This window comes from Octopus sinensis, linkage group LG2, assembly GCF_006345805.1.
Source record: "Octopus sinensis linkage group LG2, ASM634580v1, whole genome shotgun sequence".
NCBI lineage: Eukaryota > Metazoa > Mollusca > Cephalopoda > Octopoda > Octopodidae > Octopus > Octopus sinensis.
The window spans coordinates 54,398,250-54,414,586 of record NC_042998.1 but is presented as its reverse complement, the minus strand read 5'-3'; the positions used below and the strand labels follow the sequence as shown (position 1 = coordinate 54,414,586).

General features: G+C 36.1%; 1 protein-coding gene across 2 annotated transcripts in view; it reads left to right on the top strand.

Moving 5' to 3' along the window:
• Window positions 1–16,337, top strand: part of LOC115224684 (katanin-interacting protein-like) — a 656,564-nt gene that overhangs the window by 335,458 nt on the left and 304,769 nt on the right. For both annotated transcript variants that reach the window (XM_036513321.1, XM_036513315.1), the window contains exon 29: window positions 9,414–9,579. In XM_036513321.1, coding sequence (XP_036369214.1) covers window positions 9,414–9,579 — 166 coding nt within the window. The remainder of the gene's footprint in view (window positions 1–9,413; window positions 9,580–16,337) is intronic.

The following is a 16,337-nucleotide window of genomic DNA, read 5'->3' as shown; positions in this document are numbered from 1 at the left end:
GTTTCTACCTACACCTTTTTTACAGATCGAGCAGGGCCATCTACCTGAAGGCATTTGTGATTGATCTACCTTCCTACTTATTAGAACTTTGGTTTTGGCTAGGTTGATTCTAAGGCCCTTCGATTCTAATCCTTGTTTCCACACCTGGAACTTCTCCTCCAGTTCTGATAGTGACTCAGCAATTAGAGCAAGGTCATCAGCATAGAGGAGCTCCCAGGGGCAACCTGTCTTGAATTCCTCCGTTATTGCCTGGAGGACTATGATAAATAGGAGGGGACTGAGGACTGACCTTGGTGGACCCCAACCTCTACCCGGATTCTTCACTGTACTCGTTGCCCACCCTCACCTTACTAGCAGCGTCTCTGTACATGGCTTGCACAGCTCTCACCAACCATTCTTCTATCCCTAGTTTCCTCATTGACCACCAGATAAGGACCGGGGGACCCTGTCAAAGGCTTTCTCCAAGTCAACAAAAGCCAGGTACAAGGGCTTATCTTTGGCTAGGTATTTCTCCTGCAGCTGTCTTACCAGGAATATAGCATCAGTAGTACTTTTCCCTGGCACGAACCCAAACTGCATATCATCTAAGGTAACTCTCTCTCTAATTAGTTCGGCTATATATATATATATATATATATATATATGTATATATGTATGTATGTATGTAGGTATCATAATCATTGTTTAATATCCACCTTTCATGCTGGCATGGGTTAGAAATATATATATATATATATATATATATATATATATATACATTATCAGTCTATATACCTGTATATCTAGATATCTAGATAGATAGATAGATTAGATATGTATATGTGAAAAGGTTGCTTACTATTAATTGTCAGTGTATTTCATTTTTAAATTGTAGAAAGTTTGCTGGTGTAATATATATATATATATAATATAATATACATACATGCATACACGCACATATATACCTACATATATATGATATTATATTCTGTTCGGTTATATTATATTATGCATCAAACATAAATTGGAGTATTTATCGAAAATTTTCCAATAAATTGAGTTATGATTTATTCTTCACTAACTAAAACCTTAAATTATTGGATTTGATATTTTGGTTTGAAGCTTCTAGTGTTCTTCTTATGCTTTTTACGTTATTTGTTGTATTTCTTTATACTTACTCAGTTATACGTCTTCTTTTATTAGATATTTAGTTTTGAAATACTATTCTGTTTTTCCTTTACTGGATACATTTGTTTGTTTATTTTATTATGATTTTTTTGCTTACTTTTTTTGTTTCTTTTTAATTTTTTTTGTCCTGAACGAAATTCATTCATTCAAATGAGTGTGTAACAACATATTGTTGACAACCAATGCTTCTTCTGCATAGCGTATATCTACATGAAAATCTTACATAAGTAGGATTTAAAACCAAAATAAATGTTTTGATATACATACATTTTTATATACGGAGAGAAAGAGGGAGAGAGAGACATTTTTATTAGATATTCTAGATATATATTTATTTATGTTCATGCTTTTAGCTTATCCCAGGAAAAACAGTTTTCTGCTGTGCTATTTCCATAAAGCTATGTATTAACATATATACCAGTACCCACAGCCTTTATTAGAGAATTGAAACTAGTTACTATTGATAGATACATCTAGGAAACCACACACACACACACACACTCTCTCACACACACATAGACGTAGACACACGTATGTTATATATATATATGTGTGTGTGTGTGTGTGTGTGGTTAACACAATTAAGCTACATACATATTACATATATACATACATGCATATATATATATACACACACATATATATTTACAAACATATATATATACACATACACACACATAGACGTAGACACACATGTATGTTATATATATATGTGTGTGTGTATGTGTATATATATATAGATATATATATATATATGTGTGTGTGTGTGTATATATATGTATGTATATATGTAATATGTATATAGCTTAATTGTGTTACTATGTATAGGCTGGTATATGTTCATAACACCGTGCCTACACAGAAACTTTTACTGGATGAAAGATGTAAACTAAATTGATTTTGAAGTAATACATAAGAACAATATGTATAAATAGTTTTCATGAAAGAATTCAATAATACCTGTATTAATAGATTTGGTGAAAAATGAAACCAAAAATAAATAGATAGATAAATCATCATCAAATAAAAAAAATTATTGAGAAAGGTGAGAGAGAGTGGACAGAAAATACATAAAAAGAAAAAGAAACAACTGCAGTTGTTTCCTACAGTGACCAGTCATGTGTGAACAGAAACATGCACAATCAAAGTAAGCTTCTGGTTCCAAGTAATAGAATTTGAGATAGTTGGAGGGATAGAATTTCTATAATATTGCAAACAAAAGAAGAAGGAAAAGAGAGTTGTAACAAATGAAATATAAATTTTGATTAGCTTATCTTTGAATGTAGAAGAAATTTGATAGAATTTTCCATGACAGAAATTACCAGTGTTTTTGAGTAACAATATTTATTTATTTATAAAAGGTCCAGTTTGTATGTGTGTGTGTGTGTGTGTGTGTGTGAATAAAAGTTTTGCTATAGAACTAAAGGGAGAAGTATTTTAATAAAATATATTATTACATTTTTTTTTTCTTCTGTATTTTAAGTCTGTGCCACCTCCAGCTCTTCTTTTACAGTGGATTGTGTGTATTTATAAATGTTGAAATCTGTGTAAGGCAGCAAGCTGGTAAAATGGTTAGCATGCCAGGCAAAATATTTAGTGCAACATTTTGTCTGTCTTTATGTACTGTGTTCAAATTTCACCAAGGTCGACTTTACCTTGTATTCTTTAGGGATCGATAAAATAAGTACCAGTTTGTCATGAGGGTCGATGTAATTGGCTTAATCTCTTCCCCAAAATTGCAGGCCTTCTACCAAAATGTGTAGCCAATATTTACATAAAATATTGGTTCTGCAGTATTGTGGAGTGCTGATTTGATGACTTCCAAATTGCAGAACACTATATTGTGTGTGTGTGTGTGTGTGTGTGTGTGTGTGTGTGTGGTGTGTGTGGTGTGCGTGCGTGCGCGTGTGTGTGTGAGTGTGTGTTTGTGTGTGTGTGCATGCATGAATCTGTGTATAGGGTGTTAAAAGCTTATAGTTTTAGATGTCTATGTAGTTGCGAGTGGACTGAGCCACCCTCTTAGTCCCCATCCCTTGCCTCACAGAATGTCTAGAATAAAACTGTTTGGGAAAGGAAGATAGGAAGGGAGGGCTGCACAAGCATTAGGTTGGTGCTCATTTACAATTGAGAAAGCTGTAGCAACTGGAAATAAACTGCCTTGCTCAACTAGACAAAATGACACCTGATCCATGAATAAATACCATGAGTTTATGAGCACGAATCCAATGCCTTAACCACTATACCACAGTCAGGCCTTCACAGACACACACACACATGCATGCACACACAGACACCCACACATGCATGCACTCATATTGGTGATAGGCTTCTGTGCAGTTTCTAGCTGTGGAATTCTTCTCATTAAGTATCGGTTGGTGACATGAGGCAATAAGTAGAAGATGCTTATGCTCAGTATGCTGTAAATTGGGAGCAAATCTGAAATGATCCTGTTATAAACACATTTGTTGGATATGTGGTAAGAAGCTTGTTTCCCAACCACATGGTTCCAGGTTCAGTCCCACTGCAGGACCCTTGGCCAGGTGTCCTCTACTGTATCCTGCAGCCAACCATAGCCTTATGAGTGGATTTGGTAGTCAGAAACTGAAAGAGGCCTGTCATATGCTTGTGTGTGTGTGTGTGTGTGTGTGTGTGTGTGTGTGTGTATCTGTGTTTGTCTCCCCACACTGCACTACTTCACAGCCAGTGCTGGTGTGTTTCCATTCATATAACTTAGCAGTTCAGTAAAAGAGAATGATAAAATAAGTACCAGGCTTAACAAATAAGTCCTGGGGTCAATCTGTTTGACTAAAAAAAACCTTTCAAAGAGTGCTCTAGCATGGCCACAATCTAATGACTTAAAGAAGTAAAAGAACATTTGACAATGTAAATTGGCAGTCCTAATTAGGATGATGTTACTACCTTTTTTAGCCCTAGGCAAACATCTTTTCCAGCTGGCTACCAACTCACAACTGTGTCCTTATACCTCGAACAGGGGAGCTAATGTTGCCACTCAGCTTTATACAGTACCTGCATACCATGGTTTCTGGGTTAATTCCCCTCATCAGCACAAGATAACCGTTGGCTAGAGATGGTAGCATTAGGCCTTGTTCAAGGTATATACTTTTAAAGTGACACACAATCACTGATCTTGTAAAGAGGAAAACAATTAGTTTTAAATCTCTGAGCGATAAGTAAGTAGTAACAGCACTACAGAGTAAAATTAGTTTGCCAATGTAATTTGGCAGTCCTGATTAGGACAATGTTACTACCTTTTTTTAACCCCAGAGTCCATGGTCTGCAGGTACCGTTTAAGGCTGAGTGGGGACATTAGCTCCCTTGTTCAAAGTATAAGGATGCAATTGTGCATCGGTAGCAAGGTGGAAAAGATGTTTTCCTGGGGCTAAAAAAGGTAGTAGCCTTGTCCTAATCAGGACTGCCAATTTACATTTGCAAATAGATTTCACTCTGTAGTACTCTTACTACTTACTTCTCACTCAGAGATTTAAAACACACACACACACACACATATATATATTAAACCACCTGTGACCTGTTGCGTTTCCAGGAAAGTCTGAGTTTCTCATCAACAGAGTTTTGTTTCGTTGGTTTTTTTCTTTTCCTTTCCAGGATATTTTGCATGCTCTCAACAAATGTGACATCAAAATCATGTGTAAACAGCTCCTTTCCCCAGAAAAGGAAAGATTTGGCTGCTATTTCTTGCATGCTCTGCTACCATGTAACAGGTATGTCAGATCATTTATGGCAAGTGGCTTATGTGGTAGCAGGGCATGCTAGAAATAGCAGTCAAATCTTTGGAAGTGAGATACATTGAATGCACTCAAAAATAACCTATGGAAAAAAATCATTTTACATTGAGGTTCTGAACAGGTCTTTTACAAAATATTTATTGTATTTTAAAAGTCATTCTCACTTTAAAATATCTTTTGAATATGCCAGAAAAATTTTTGTAATGGTATTCACTTGAAAATAATTTAAAAAAACATTAAAATATTGTCTGTTTAAAGAAAGCTAAAATAATAAATACTTACTGTACAAACAACTTACATTTTTTAAATCACATTCACATTAAGAATATTTCTCAATGATTAAAATACTGTGTTTAACAAAAGTGAAAATAGAAACATTTACTGTAAGAAACAAATCGTTTGTTTTCGTTGTCAAGTCATTGTGTCTAATCAAATGGTAAGAGTTTCTTCCTTTTCAAGGATAAGTTTAATTTTGGAATATTTTCCCAGTATGACCATTTTGAATATTTATACTCCACAAACCTCTAATATATCCACAACCATTTGTCCGATTTATGCGAAATTTGTTTTATTCTGTTCATATTTACATTTCAGGGGGTACTTAGTGTAGTTTTTTCCGATTATGTGCCAGTTTGGCTGGGTAACATTGCAAGCAAGCAAGATTCAAGCTGACTTTTACTGCATTATATATATATATATATTAATATACATGTACACACATATATGTATACACATAAATGCACACACCACACAGACACATATACATATATATATATACATATACACACACACACACGTATATGTGTGTATATATATATATATATAATGGGAAGCTTTATGAAAATAAACAAAAGATGAAGGCAGGTGGAATACAAACAAACAATTGTATTAGTATGGCGCTCAGGAATATAAATAAAACAAGTCTTTTACGTTTCGAGCCTACGCTCTTCAACAGAAAGATACACAGAAAAGAAACATGGAGAGAAACAAGGAGAGAAAAAAGCTAGCGAATCAACATGGCCATACACATATGTATATATATACACATATGTATATATATATATGTGTGTGTGTATATATGTATATATACATACATACATACACAGATACACGCACAAACACACACACACATCGGGTCATAAAGAATGAAATGTCCAATTTTCTCATGGACCAAGCTTGACGGTCGTTAACTCTTAACAATTCTTTGTTTTACATCATCACTTTTTGAAATCCAATTCATAGTGTTTGATCATATTGTGAGTTTGTTATTGTAAATCAATTTTTGTGAACCCATGAATAGATGAAAAAATTCATGTTGTTTATAAATATGAATTCAGTCTTGGAACCAATGCATCGCAGACAGCTCGAAACATCAATGAGGTGTTTGGTGAAGATGTGGCAAATGGGTGCACTGTATGTTGATTGTTTGAGAAGTTCCGGTTTGGTGACTTTACTCTTGAAAATCAGCCCTGAGACCAAGGTGGATAATGATGAGTTAGAAGCTGTAGTGGAAGCGGATACATCTCAGACTATGAGTGAGTTAGCAGCAAAATTTGATGTTTTGATTCCAACTGTAATGGACCATCTGAAACAAACCGACAAGGTAAAGAAGCTATACAAGTGGGTACCATATGAACTGAAGAAGCATCAAATGACACATCATCTTGAAACTTGCTGTTCTTTGCTGTCACGGCATAAAAGCGAACCATTTTTGCATTGTTTTGTTACATGTGATCAAAAATGGATTCTTTTCAACAATAGCAAACATTCTGCATGGTGGTTGGATAGAGACAAAGTGCTAAAACACAATCCAAAAAGAATATTCACCTAAAAAAATTAATGGGGTCTGTTTGGTGATGAGCGCTGGTGTCATCCACTACAGCTTTATGAGACCTAGTAAGTCAATTACAGTGGATGTATACATCAACCAATTGGATGAAATGATAAGTGAACTTGCAATGAAACAAACCAAAATTGGTCAAAAGAGACAAGCCAATTCTCTTGCAAGACAGTGCTTGACCACATGTTGCACAAAGAATGCTGCTCAAGTTGCAGGAACTGAACTTGTGAGTACTCTGTCATTCACCATATTCGCCAGACCTTGCACCAACTGACTATCATGTTTTCCAGCCACTAGACAACTTTTCACAAGGAAAAAAAAACTTAAAATCTGAAAAGATGCAAAAACAGCCTTTTGTGATTTCATCAACTTTTGTTCTCCAGAGTTCTTCACTGCTAGCATAAATAAACAACCGATAAAATGGTAAAATAGTGTTGATAATTTAGGTGCATACTTCAGTAAACTGCACTGCTTTTTGTTGAAATAAAGTAAAATAAACTTTCAGTTCAAAATCAGACATTTCCTTCTTAATGACCTGATACAATGAAATGATTGACAGAAATCCTTGAAAAATATATTGTACTCATCTTTTCACATTTCTTAAAAATATTTACTGGCATCTACATATTCAGTTCTACTTTAAAATAAACTTTGACCTACACAATTTGTGGATGTTCTATGCAGTAATTTGATGTTTGTTTCCCTGCTACCAATTATTCACGCAACTACTATTTTGGTGTGTGTTTAATGATATGTATTATCTACAGCGTCATAACTCATTGCATCCAATTATTGTTCCGGTTGACTTGGCATGGGCGGACGATAATAAGTTTTAGCACCTTTTAACATATTGACAGCTCCAACCACTGTGACTATAAATCTGTATCAGTTTTCTCCTCTTTCCTGATTGTTCCATTAAGTTTATCTACCATACACCATTAATGTTCTGCTTTATATCGTTATTGCCCTCAACCATCATCAAATCACTGAATGCATCTATCAGCCATCTACTTATATTCGTTTGTATTTGCTTGATTTTCAGTTGTTTCCCTTAAGACCATTTGGGTATTAAAAAAAAAAAAGAATGTACACTTAAAATATGAATTCAATATTATCATTACTATAATGACATTGTAATTTGCTTGCTATGTTTTCAAATAATGACTCTTCATTTGTCCCTTCACTAGATACTGACCAATACTCTCACACACACATACATACATACATAACTACACACACACACCCACATATATACATACAAATACACATACACATATATATATATATACACACACACAATCTTGTATACACACATACCACATGCACACATACACATGTATTTATACATACGTATGTATATATGATTCATCATACACATATATATATATTCATTTTTTACTCTTCTACTTGTTTCAGCCATTTGACTGGAGTACCACCTTAAATGTGTGTGTATCTATGTATGTATGTATGTATCTGTATATATAAAGTATATGATGTACATAGGCACAGGCATGGCTGTATGGTAAGAAGCTTGCTTCCCAACCACATGGTACCAAGTTCAGTCCCACTGGCATGGCACCTTGGACAAGTGTCTTCTATAGACTTGTGAGTAGATTTTGGAGACAGAAACTGAAAGAAGCCTGTTGTATATGTATTTACATATGCACATATATATACAACAGGCTTCTTTCAGTTTTATTTACATATATACATTATATATATATATATGTACTTTATATATATATATACACACACATATATATATATGTGCTTTATATATATATATATATATATATATGCATGTGTGTGTGTCTTTGTGTCTCTGCTTGTCTCACCATCACTGCTTGACAACCAGTGTTTGTGTCCCCATAAGCTAGCAGTTCAACAAAAGAGACCAATACAATAAGTACTAGGGGTCAATTCATTCATTTGACTAAAAATTCAAGGTCGTGCCCCAGCATGGCTACAGTCTAATGACTGAAACAAGTCAAAGATAAAATATATATATTCTTTTACTCTTTTACTTGTTTCAGTCATTTGACTATGGCCATGCTGGAGCACCACCTTTAGTCAAGCAAATCGACCTCAGAACTTGTTCTTTGTAAGCCTAGTACTTATTCTATCATTCTCTTATGCCGAACTGCCAAGTTACGGGGATGTAAACACACCACCATCGGTTGTCAAGCGATGTTGGGAGGACAAACACAGATGCACAAACATACACACACACACACACACACACACACACACACAACACACACACACACACACATATATATATATATACACGACGGACTTCTTTCAGTTTCAGCATTATTTGTCCTTTAATTTTAAAAATCTCTTGCAGAAATCAGAAATCACACGTCCACTCATAATCATCTTTGTTGTACTTCTCAGCATACAAGCTAATGTAGTATATAGTGTAAACATGCAGTGTAAATGTTCAAACATTGTCATTATAAATTCTGCTGCATTTCACATGGAATTTTTGGTCATATAAAGTCAAATTGTATAAATCAACCTACCTTTCATTGACTGTAAATTTTGGTCTGAAAAGATTATCTTGTATACCAGAAAATATAGTATATTAATTGTATCTCTAAATGAAATCAATTAAGAGTTGCTATGTCTACTTTCAGATTAATAAATGGTGTTAATGTAACAAACTCTGATGAAAATATGTGGCTTATACCGTTTACACCTGAAAAGCCCCATATAGTTTCTTTTGAATTTCCACAACCAGTTACAATATCTGGGATTCGAGTTTGGAATTATAACAAAAATCCTGAAGATACATATAGAGGGGTAAGTTGTTATTTTCTCTTAAGATTTACACTTTTCTATAAAAATGAACACTTACTGCCTTTATGTGAAGGTGCATGGTTCAGTTGTTAGAGCATCCAGCTCACAATCATGAGGTAATGAGTTCAATCTCCAGACTAAGCTATGTGTTGTGTTCTTGAGCAAGACACTTTAATTCATGTTGCTCCACTTCACTCACCTGTAAAAATCAGTTTCGATGGCACTGGTGCCATGCCATATCGGCCTTTGCCTTTCCCTTGGACAACATCAGTGGTATGAAGATGGAAGGCTGGTATACATGGGCAACTGCTGATCTTCTATAAACAACTTTCCCTGGATTATGCCGCAGAGGGGTACTTTCTTGAGGCAATTCCATTGTCATTCATGACCAAAGGGGGTCTTTTTTTCACTGCCATTGAAAAATAAATTCTTTATTTCAGCCTTGCTTTTTTTTCATGTTAAATGATCCATGAAATATATTCATATGATAAATCTATGCCCTGTCTCTTTGCAATTATATGACCAACATGATGCCTCTAGTAATAATGTCATGGATGTGTATTTATATTAATTAACTACACTTTACATGGTAATTGAATAAAACTAATTAAGAGTAATGAGTATTCTCAGGGACTCTTGTAAGTAGACTCTGAAAATGTGACAACCAATGGTTTATTCTATCTTAAGAATTGGCTGATTTGCGTTAGTTAGGCAATTTATATATTGTGGATGGAAGTGATACAGAAATTAATGAAGACTGGCAGTAGAGTGGCACAGGGACTAATGGATTAGAAATGTGATTACAACAGTCTTCCCCGCTGTGTTAGAAGTCTAATACATAATCATGGTAATTAAATAAATGATATATAATCATGATAATTAAATAAAACTAATTATTAGTAATGAGTATTCTAAGTGGCTGGAAACTGCATGAAACCCTTCATGTGTGTGTATATATATATACATATATATATATATATATATAATATAGGTGCAAGCTTGGTTGTGGCAAGAGGCTTGCTTCCCAACCACATGGTTTTGTGTTCAGTCCCACTGCCTGGCACCTTGGGCAAGTGTCTTCTACTATAGCCTTGAGCTCACTAAGGCCTTATGAGTGGATTTAATAGACTGAAAATGAAAGAAGCTCATTGTGTGTGTGTGTGTGTGTGTGTGTGTGTGCTTGCATGTGTGTGTGTGTGTACGTGCGCCTGGCATGCATGCGTGTGTTTGTACGCATGTGCTAAATGTTGATTGCTAAATACATTTATACATTTGCCATAACCTGAATACCGCCACTACCACTATTACTGCTGTCATCATCTTCACCCCTGATTCTTGTTTGTTTACTTCAGAGTTTCCTGTGTTGTGAACATTCAGACAAGATTCCGGACCTTTCATTGCTCATGCTTTTCTAGCAGGCATTGACTAGCAGACTTTTATATGTGGCATTAGCTGCATCAACGTCACTAGATCATGGCATAGCTCTTTCTTGCTCCATTAGCTTATATCCACAAAGTGCTAACACTTAATTCACATGAACACACACACACACACATCTATGTGTGACTGTATGGGTCTATATGTATGTATGTGTCTGTATATGCATGTGTATGTATGTGTTGCTGTGTGTGTATGTTTACATCTGACACACTTCATATGGCAAACTACTGAGTAACAAGTAGTGAAGTTTTTTGCTACTTCTCTACCAACGCATTGACCCCTGGTTTTATACTTTTAAAGACATGTGGAATAAGGGATCCCTTCTTTGAAAAACAGGTGAAAAGCAAGCAACAGAATCTAAAATGTTTACTCTCAGGTATTTTGGTTTGCATTTTCACTTTTCAAAATATTGATCTGACAAATGGGCCTTAGACATTGAAACCTATCAGAAGATTTCTTGCTATAATTTCCTTCTACGGCTTGGTCATTCTCACTGCTGTGGTGTTCTAACTGTAGCAGGGAGAAACGGTTGAAGTGTTATTGCTTTTCAAATATAGAAGTTAATGAAGCATGGAAAGCGATACCATGATCTTTTGATTGTCTCTCTGAATGAAATAAATGAGGAGTTGATGTATCATGGGCACTACCTTTTCTTCCTGGCCAAGCAAGTACAAAAAGCAAAAGAGGAAAAAAAGGACTGTGGAATAAAGTTTCCATTTCATAGAAAGAGAGAAACTCAGTGAAAAACTATAAAAAATAAAACTAGTAGTGCATTTATTAACTGTTTAACACTTAAACAAACCATATCCAGCTCAAATATTTTTACCTGGTTTATGTTCAAACTGGTCAAATCTGGCCTCTCACACCTACCCTTCAATGTTGTTGTTAAAATATACAATCACCTCATTGAAATCTCAAAGCTATGAGATAATGTATGATTGATTTGAAATCATCATCATCATCATCATCATCGTTTAACGTCTGCTTTCCATGCTAGCATGGGTTGGACGGTTCAACTGGGGTCTGGCAAGCTCGAAGGCTGCACCAGGCCAGTCAGATCTGGCAGTGTTTCTACAGCTGGATGCTCTTCCTAACGCCAACCACTCCGAGAGTGTAGTGGGTGATTTTATGTGCCACCAACACAGGTGCCAGACAAGGCTGGCAGACGGCCACGCTCGGATGGTGTTTTTATGTGCCACCGACACAGGTGCCAGACGAGGCTGGCGAACGGCCACGCTTGGATGGTGTTTGTTACGTGCCCTCAGCACGGAGGCCAGTCGATGCGGTACTGGCTACGGTCACGTTCGGATGGTTTTCTTATGTGCCACCAGCACTGGTACCACAAGGATACAAATTCCATTGATGTTCATCTATTTTGATTTGGTTTGATTTGATTTAATTTGATTTAATTTGATTTGATTGAAATGTTTTCAATAAATATGCATTGACAGAGAAATTTGAATGCTACAGAGTTAAGGCCTTTCCAGACTACTGACACTGATGCAGCTAATGGCCAGCTAATCTGCTAGTCATTGTCTGCTGGAAAAGCATGAGCAATGGGGGCAACTGGAATCTGGTCTGAATGTTCACAATGTAATAAACCCTGTTAAAAACAAACAGGAATCATATAATGGTGGGGTGGCAGTGGTTGTATACAAGTAATGGTAGATGAATTTAGTAATCAACTTTTAGTGCTTGTTATACTTGTAAGTTGTGAAATTCTTATTTATTTATTGCCAACAAGGGGCTACACACAGAGTCAACAATCAAGGACAGACAAACGGATTAAGTTGATTATATTGACCCCAGTGCGTAACTGGTACTTATTTAATCAACCTCGAAAGGATGAAAGGCAAAGTCGACCTTTGTGGAATTTGAACTCAGAATGTAGTGGCAGACGAAATACCGCTAAACATTTCGCCCGGCGTGCTAACATTTCTGCCAGCTCGAAGTTGGGAAATTCTGGCTGAAGTTTCACCTGAGGCTACATCCAAACAATCCTTCCTACTATAGGCACAAGGCCTGTAATTTAGCAGGAGTCTGGTTAGTTGATTACATCAACCCCAATGACTGATACCTATTTCATTAATCCTCAAAAGAGGAATGGCAAAGTTGACCTCAGCAGAATTTAAACTCAAGCCATAAAATAGGCGTAGGAGTGGCTGTGTGGTAAGTAGCTTGCTTGTCAACCACATGGTTCTGGGTTCAGTCCCACTGTGTAGCACCTTGGGAATGTGTCTTCTACTATAGCCTCGGGCCGACCAAAGCTTTGTGAGTGGATTTGGTAGACGGAGACTGGAAGAAGCCGGTTGTATATATGTGCATGGGTGTGTGTATATGTTTGTGTGTCTGTGTTTGTCCCCCCAACAACGCTTGACAACCGATGCTGGTGTGTTTAAGTCCCCGTAACTTAGTGGTTCAGCAAAAGAGACCAATAGAATAAGTACTAGGCTTACAAAGAATAAGTCCTGGGGTCGATTTGCTCAACTAAAAGGTGGTGCTCCAGCATGGCCACAGTCAAATCACTGAAACAAGTAAAAGAGTATGGATGAGATACTGCTAAACGTTTTGCCTGGCATGCTCACAGTTTTGCCACCTTGCTGCCTTATCCATTCAAATAATCAAATAATTGGTTAGACAATCTGTACTTTGTTAGCCATCAAATCTAGTTGACAGATTAGTGGCGATCTGCTCAATTTTTATTGCTTGTAACTATATATCCCAGTCATTCTATATTTTCAAAATGCTATATCTCAATCAATACTTGATCAATTGATATCATAAGTTAGTGGCTTGGAAAACTTATGCCTGGGTTGCAATTCAACTATTACTATCATTAGCTGAAACTAATTCAAGCACCTTTCTAGTATAAAATCCAAGTGGGAGAATGGATGCAGAATTATTCTATCTCTGTTCAGTACTTAGCAGTGAGTACTTAATGAATTGCGACCTATTTTCTCAGTTGTTTAACCCCAAATCAGCCCTGATATCAAACAGACTCTGAGATGAAAGGCGTTCTCTGGCCCTCTCTCTCTCTCTCTCTCTCTCTTGTGTATGTTACAGCCCTAGGCTGACCAAAAGTCTTGTGAGTGGATTTATTATCATCATCATCATCATTTAATGTCTATTTTCCATACTGGCATGGGTTAGACAGTTTGATTGGGGACTGGCAAGCCAGGAGGCTGCTCCAGGAACCAATCTGATCTGGCAATGTTTTTACAGCTCAATGCCCTTAACGCCAACCACTCCGAGAGTGTAGTGGGTGCTTTTTATGTGCCACTGGCACGGGAGCCAGTCAGGCGGCACTGGCATCGGCCACGTTCAGATGGTGTTTTTTATGTGCTACCAGCACAGAAGCCAGTCGGGGTAGGGAGTTGGAGGGCTGGCATCGACCATGTTCGGATGGTGCGTTTTATGTGCCAGTGGCACGGGGAGCCAATCAGGCATCACTGGCAATGACCCACACATGAATGGTGCTTATTGTGAGCCACCAGCACGAGAGCCCGTCAGGCGGCACTGGCATTACCCACAACTACAATTTCTATTTTTGTGAAAGTCCATTATATATATATATATATATATATATAATATATATATATATATATATACATATATATATATATATATCTGTGTGTGTATGTCTATTTATTTACATATGTGTGTACGTTTATGACAGTTGTAAAATATATACCATTGTCATTCAAGCAGTGTCATTCATTTCCAGTAGTCTTCAAAAACATGTCTGGTTATGGGGAAATATTACCTTGCTTAGGAACAGGTCAGGGTTGGCAAAAGGAAAGCACATCCAGCCATAGAAAAATCTGCTTCATTAAACTTCAGCCAAACCATGCAAGCATTGAAAAATATAATGGACATTAAAATGATGTTGATAAACGCATCTAAGACCTGTGTCCATCCATTTTATAAAAGTAAGTAGAATTCATTTTAAAGGAAATTTAACTGCTGTTTATTATAGGTCAAGTAACCACTATAGATTGTTACCTTCGTTGGCTCATCATTTATTCTCTAGATTGATGTGGAGACAATCCATGCAGCCTCTTTCTTTCTCTCTCTCTCGCCAAAATACCACGGCATAACCTATTAATACAATTGATTTGTGACAGCCAGTGGTCAGATTTATCGCTACACTGCAAAATGGTTTTCCGTGACTTCATAGATATGCAAATATCATATAATATATGGAAGACTTTCAGCTTTTCCTCCCCTGCTATGGAATTTCTGATTTATATAATATTACCTTGCCCTTATTGTTAATATGAGGGAACTGACCTGTCAAGCCATTTCAGGCACGTGAAGTAAACCTTAAATAAAATTATATGGTAGTGATGGTGGTGGCGTTGGTGAGAGTGGTGGAGGCAGTGGTGGTGGTTTCTTTTCATTGCTTTCTTTTCTCTTATATCACCTCCACCATCATCATCATTATCATCATTAATATTATTTGAACAGTTTTGCTTTTATTGCATGCTTTCATGGCAAAAACCATGCATAACTCTATATAATATCTTTCATACATGCAGCTTATATTTTTTTCTGTTGTTTTTCTATTGAATTGAATATATAACATGTAATATGTGTGCAACACTTAGTTGTTATTGTTGTTGTTATTGTTGCTGTTAACCATTGACTCACATGTTTATAGAGCTCTACTCAGAAGGCAATTTCTTCCAACATTACTTTATGGAATTTTTCTTTGTGTGGGGTTGGGATGCGTACGTACACATTTTGCCAGCTAAGAGTTTCGGAATATTTTAACATCCACCCGAATTTTATAGATTATATATGTATATTTCTACAAATGCCCATTTGCTTTGTTTATTTGTGGTTCATTATGGCTTCACTCTGCAATAAAAGAAGGAGGTGTTAGCCACAATATAGCAGTAAAAGTTGTGCCCCTTCAAAAACATTTTGCTAACATAAGGACAAGTATAAAAAAAAATATATATTACAGTAAACACGTCCATCTATAAACACAGAAACTGAGAACAAAAACACAACAAAAAATGAGTGTGAATATGCAAACTTAAATGATGATAACAAATGCACTCATAGCAATATCATTTGATATTTGATATTTTCTTTCACTAGTACAATGAGTCAAAAAGAAGTAGAAAATATGAGTGAGCTCCATATTGAAAATAAAAGGAAAAGAAAAGAAAAATGCTTGGGAAGGGTGTAATCCCAAAGAGAGTATTTTATGATCTAAGAAATTTAATAAGGTATAAACAAGAAGGAAAGTGGCCTACCTCTGTTTTTTGAAAAGCTGAAGGGTCTCCATATATTTTTGAAAGAGAAGTTGGATG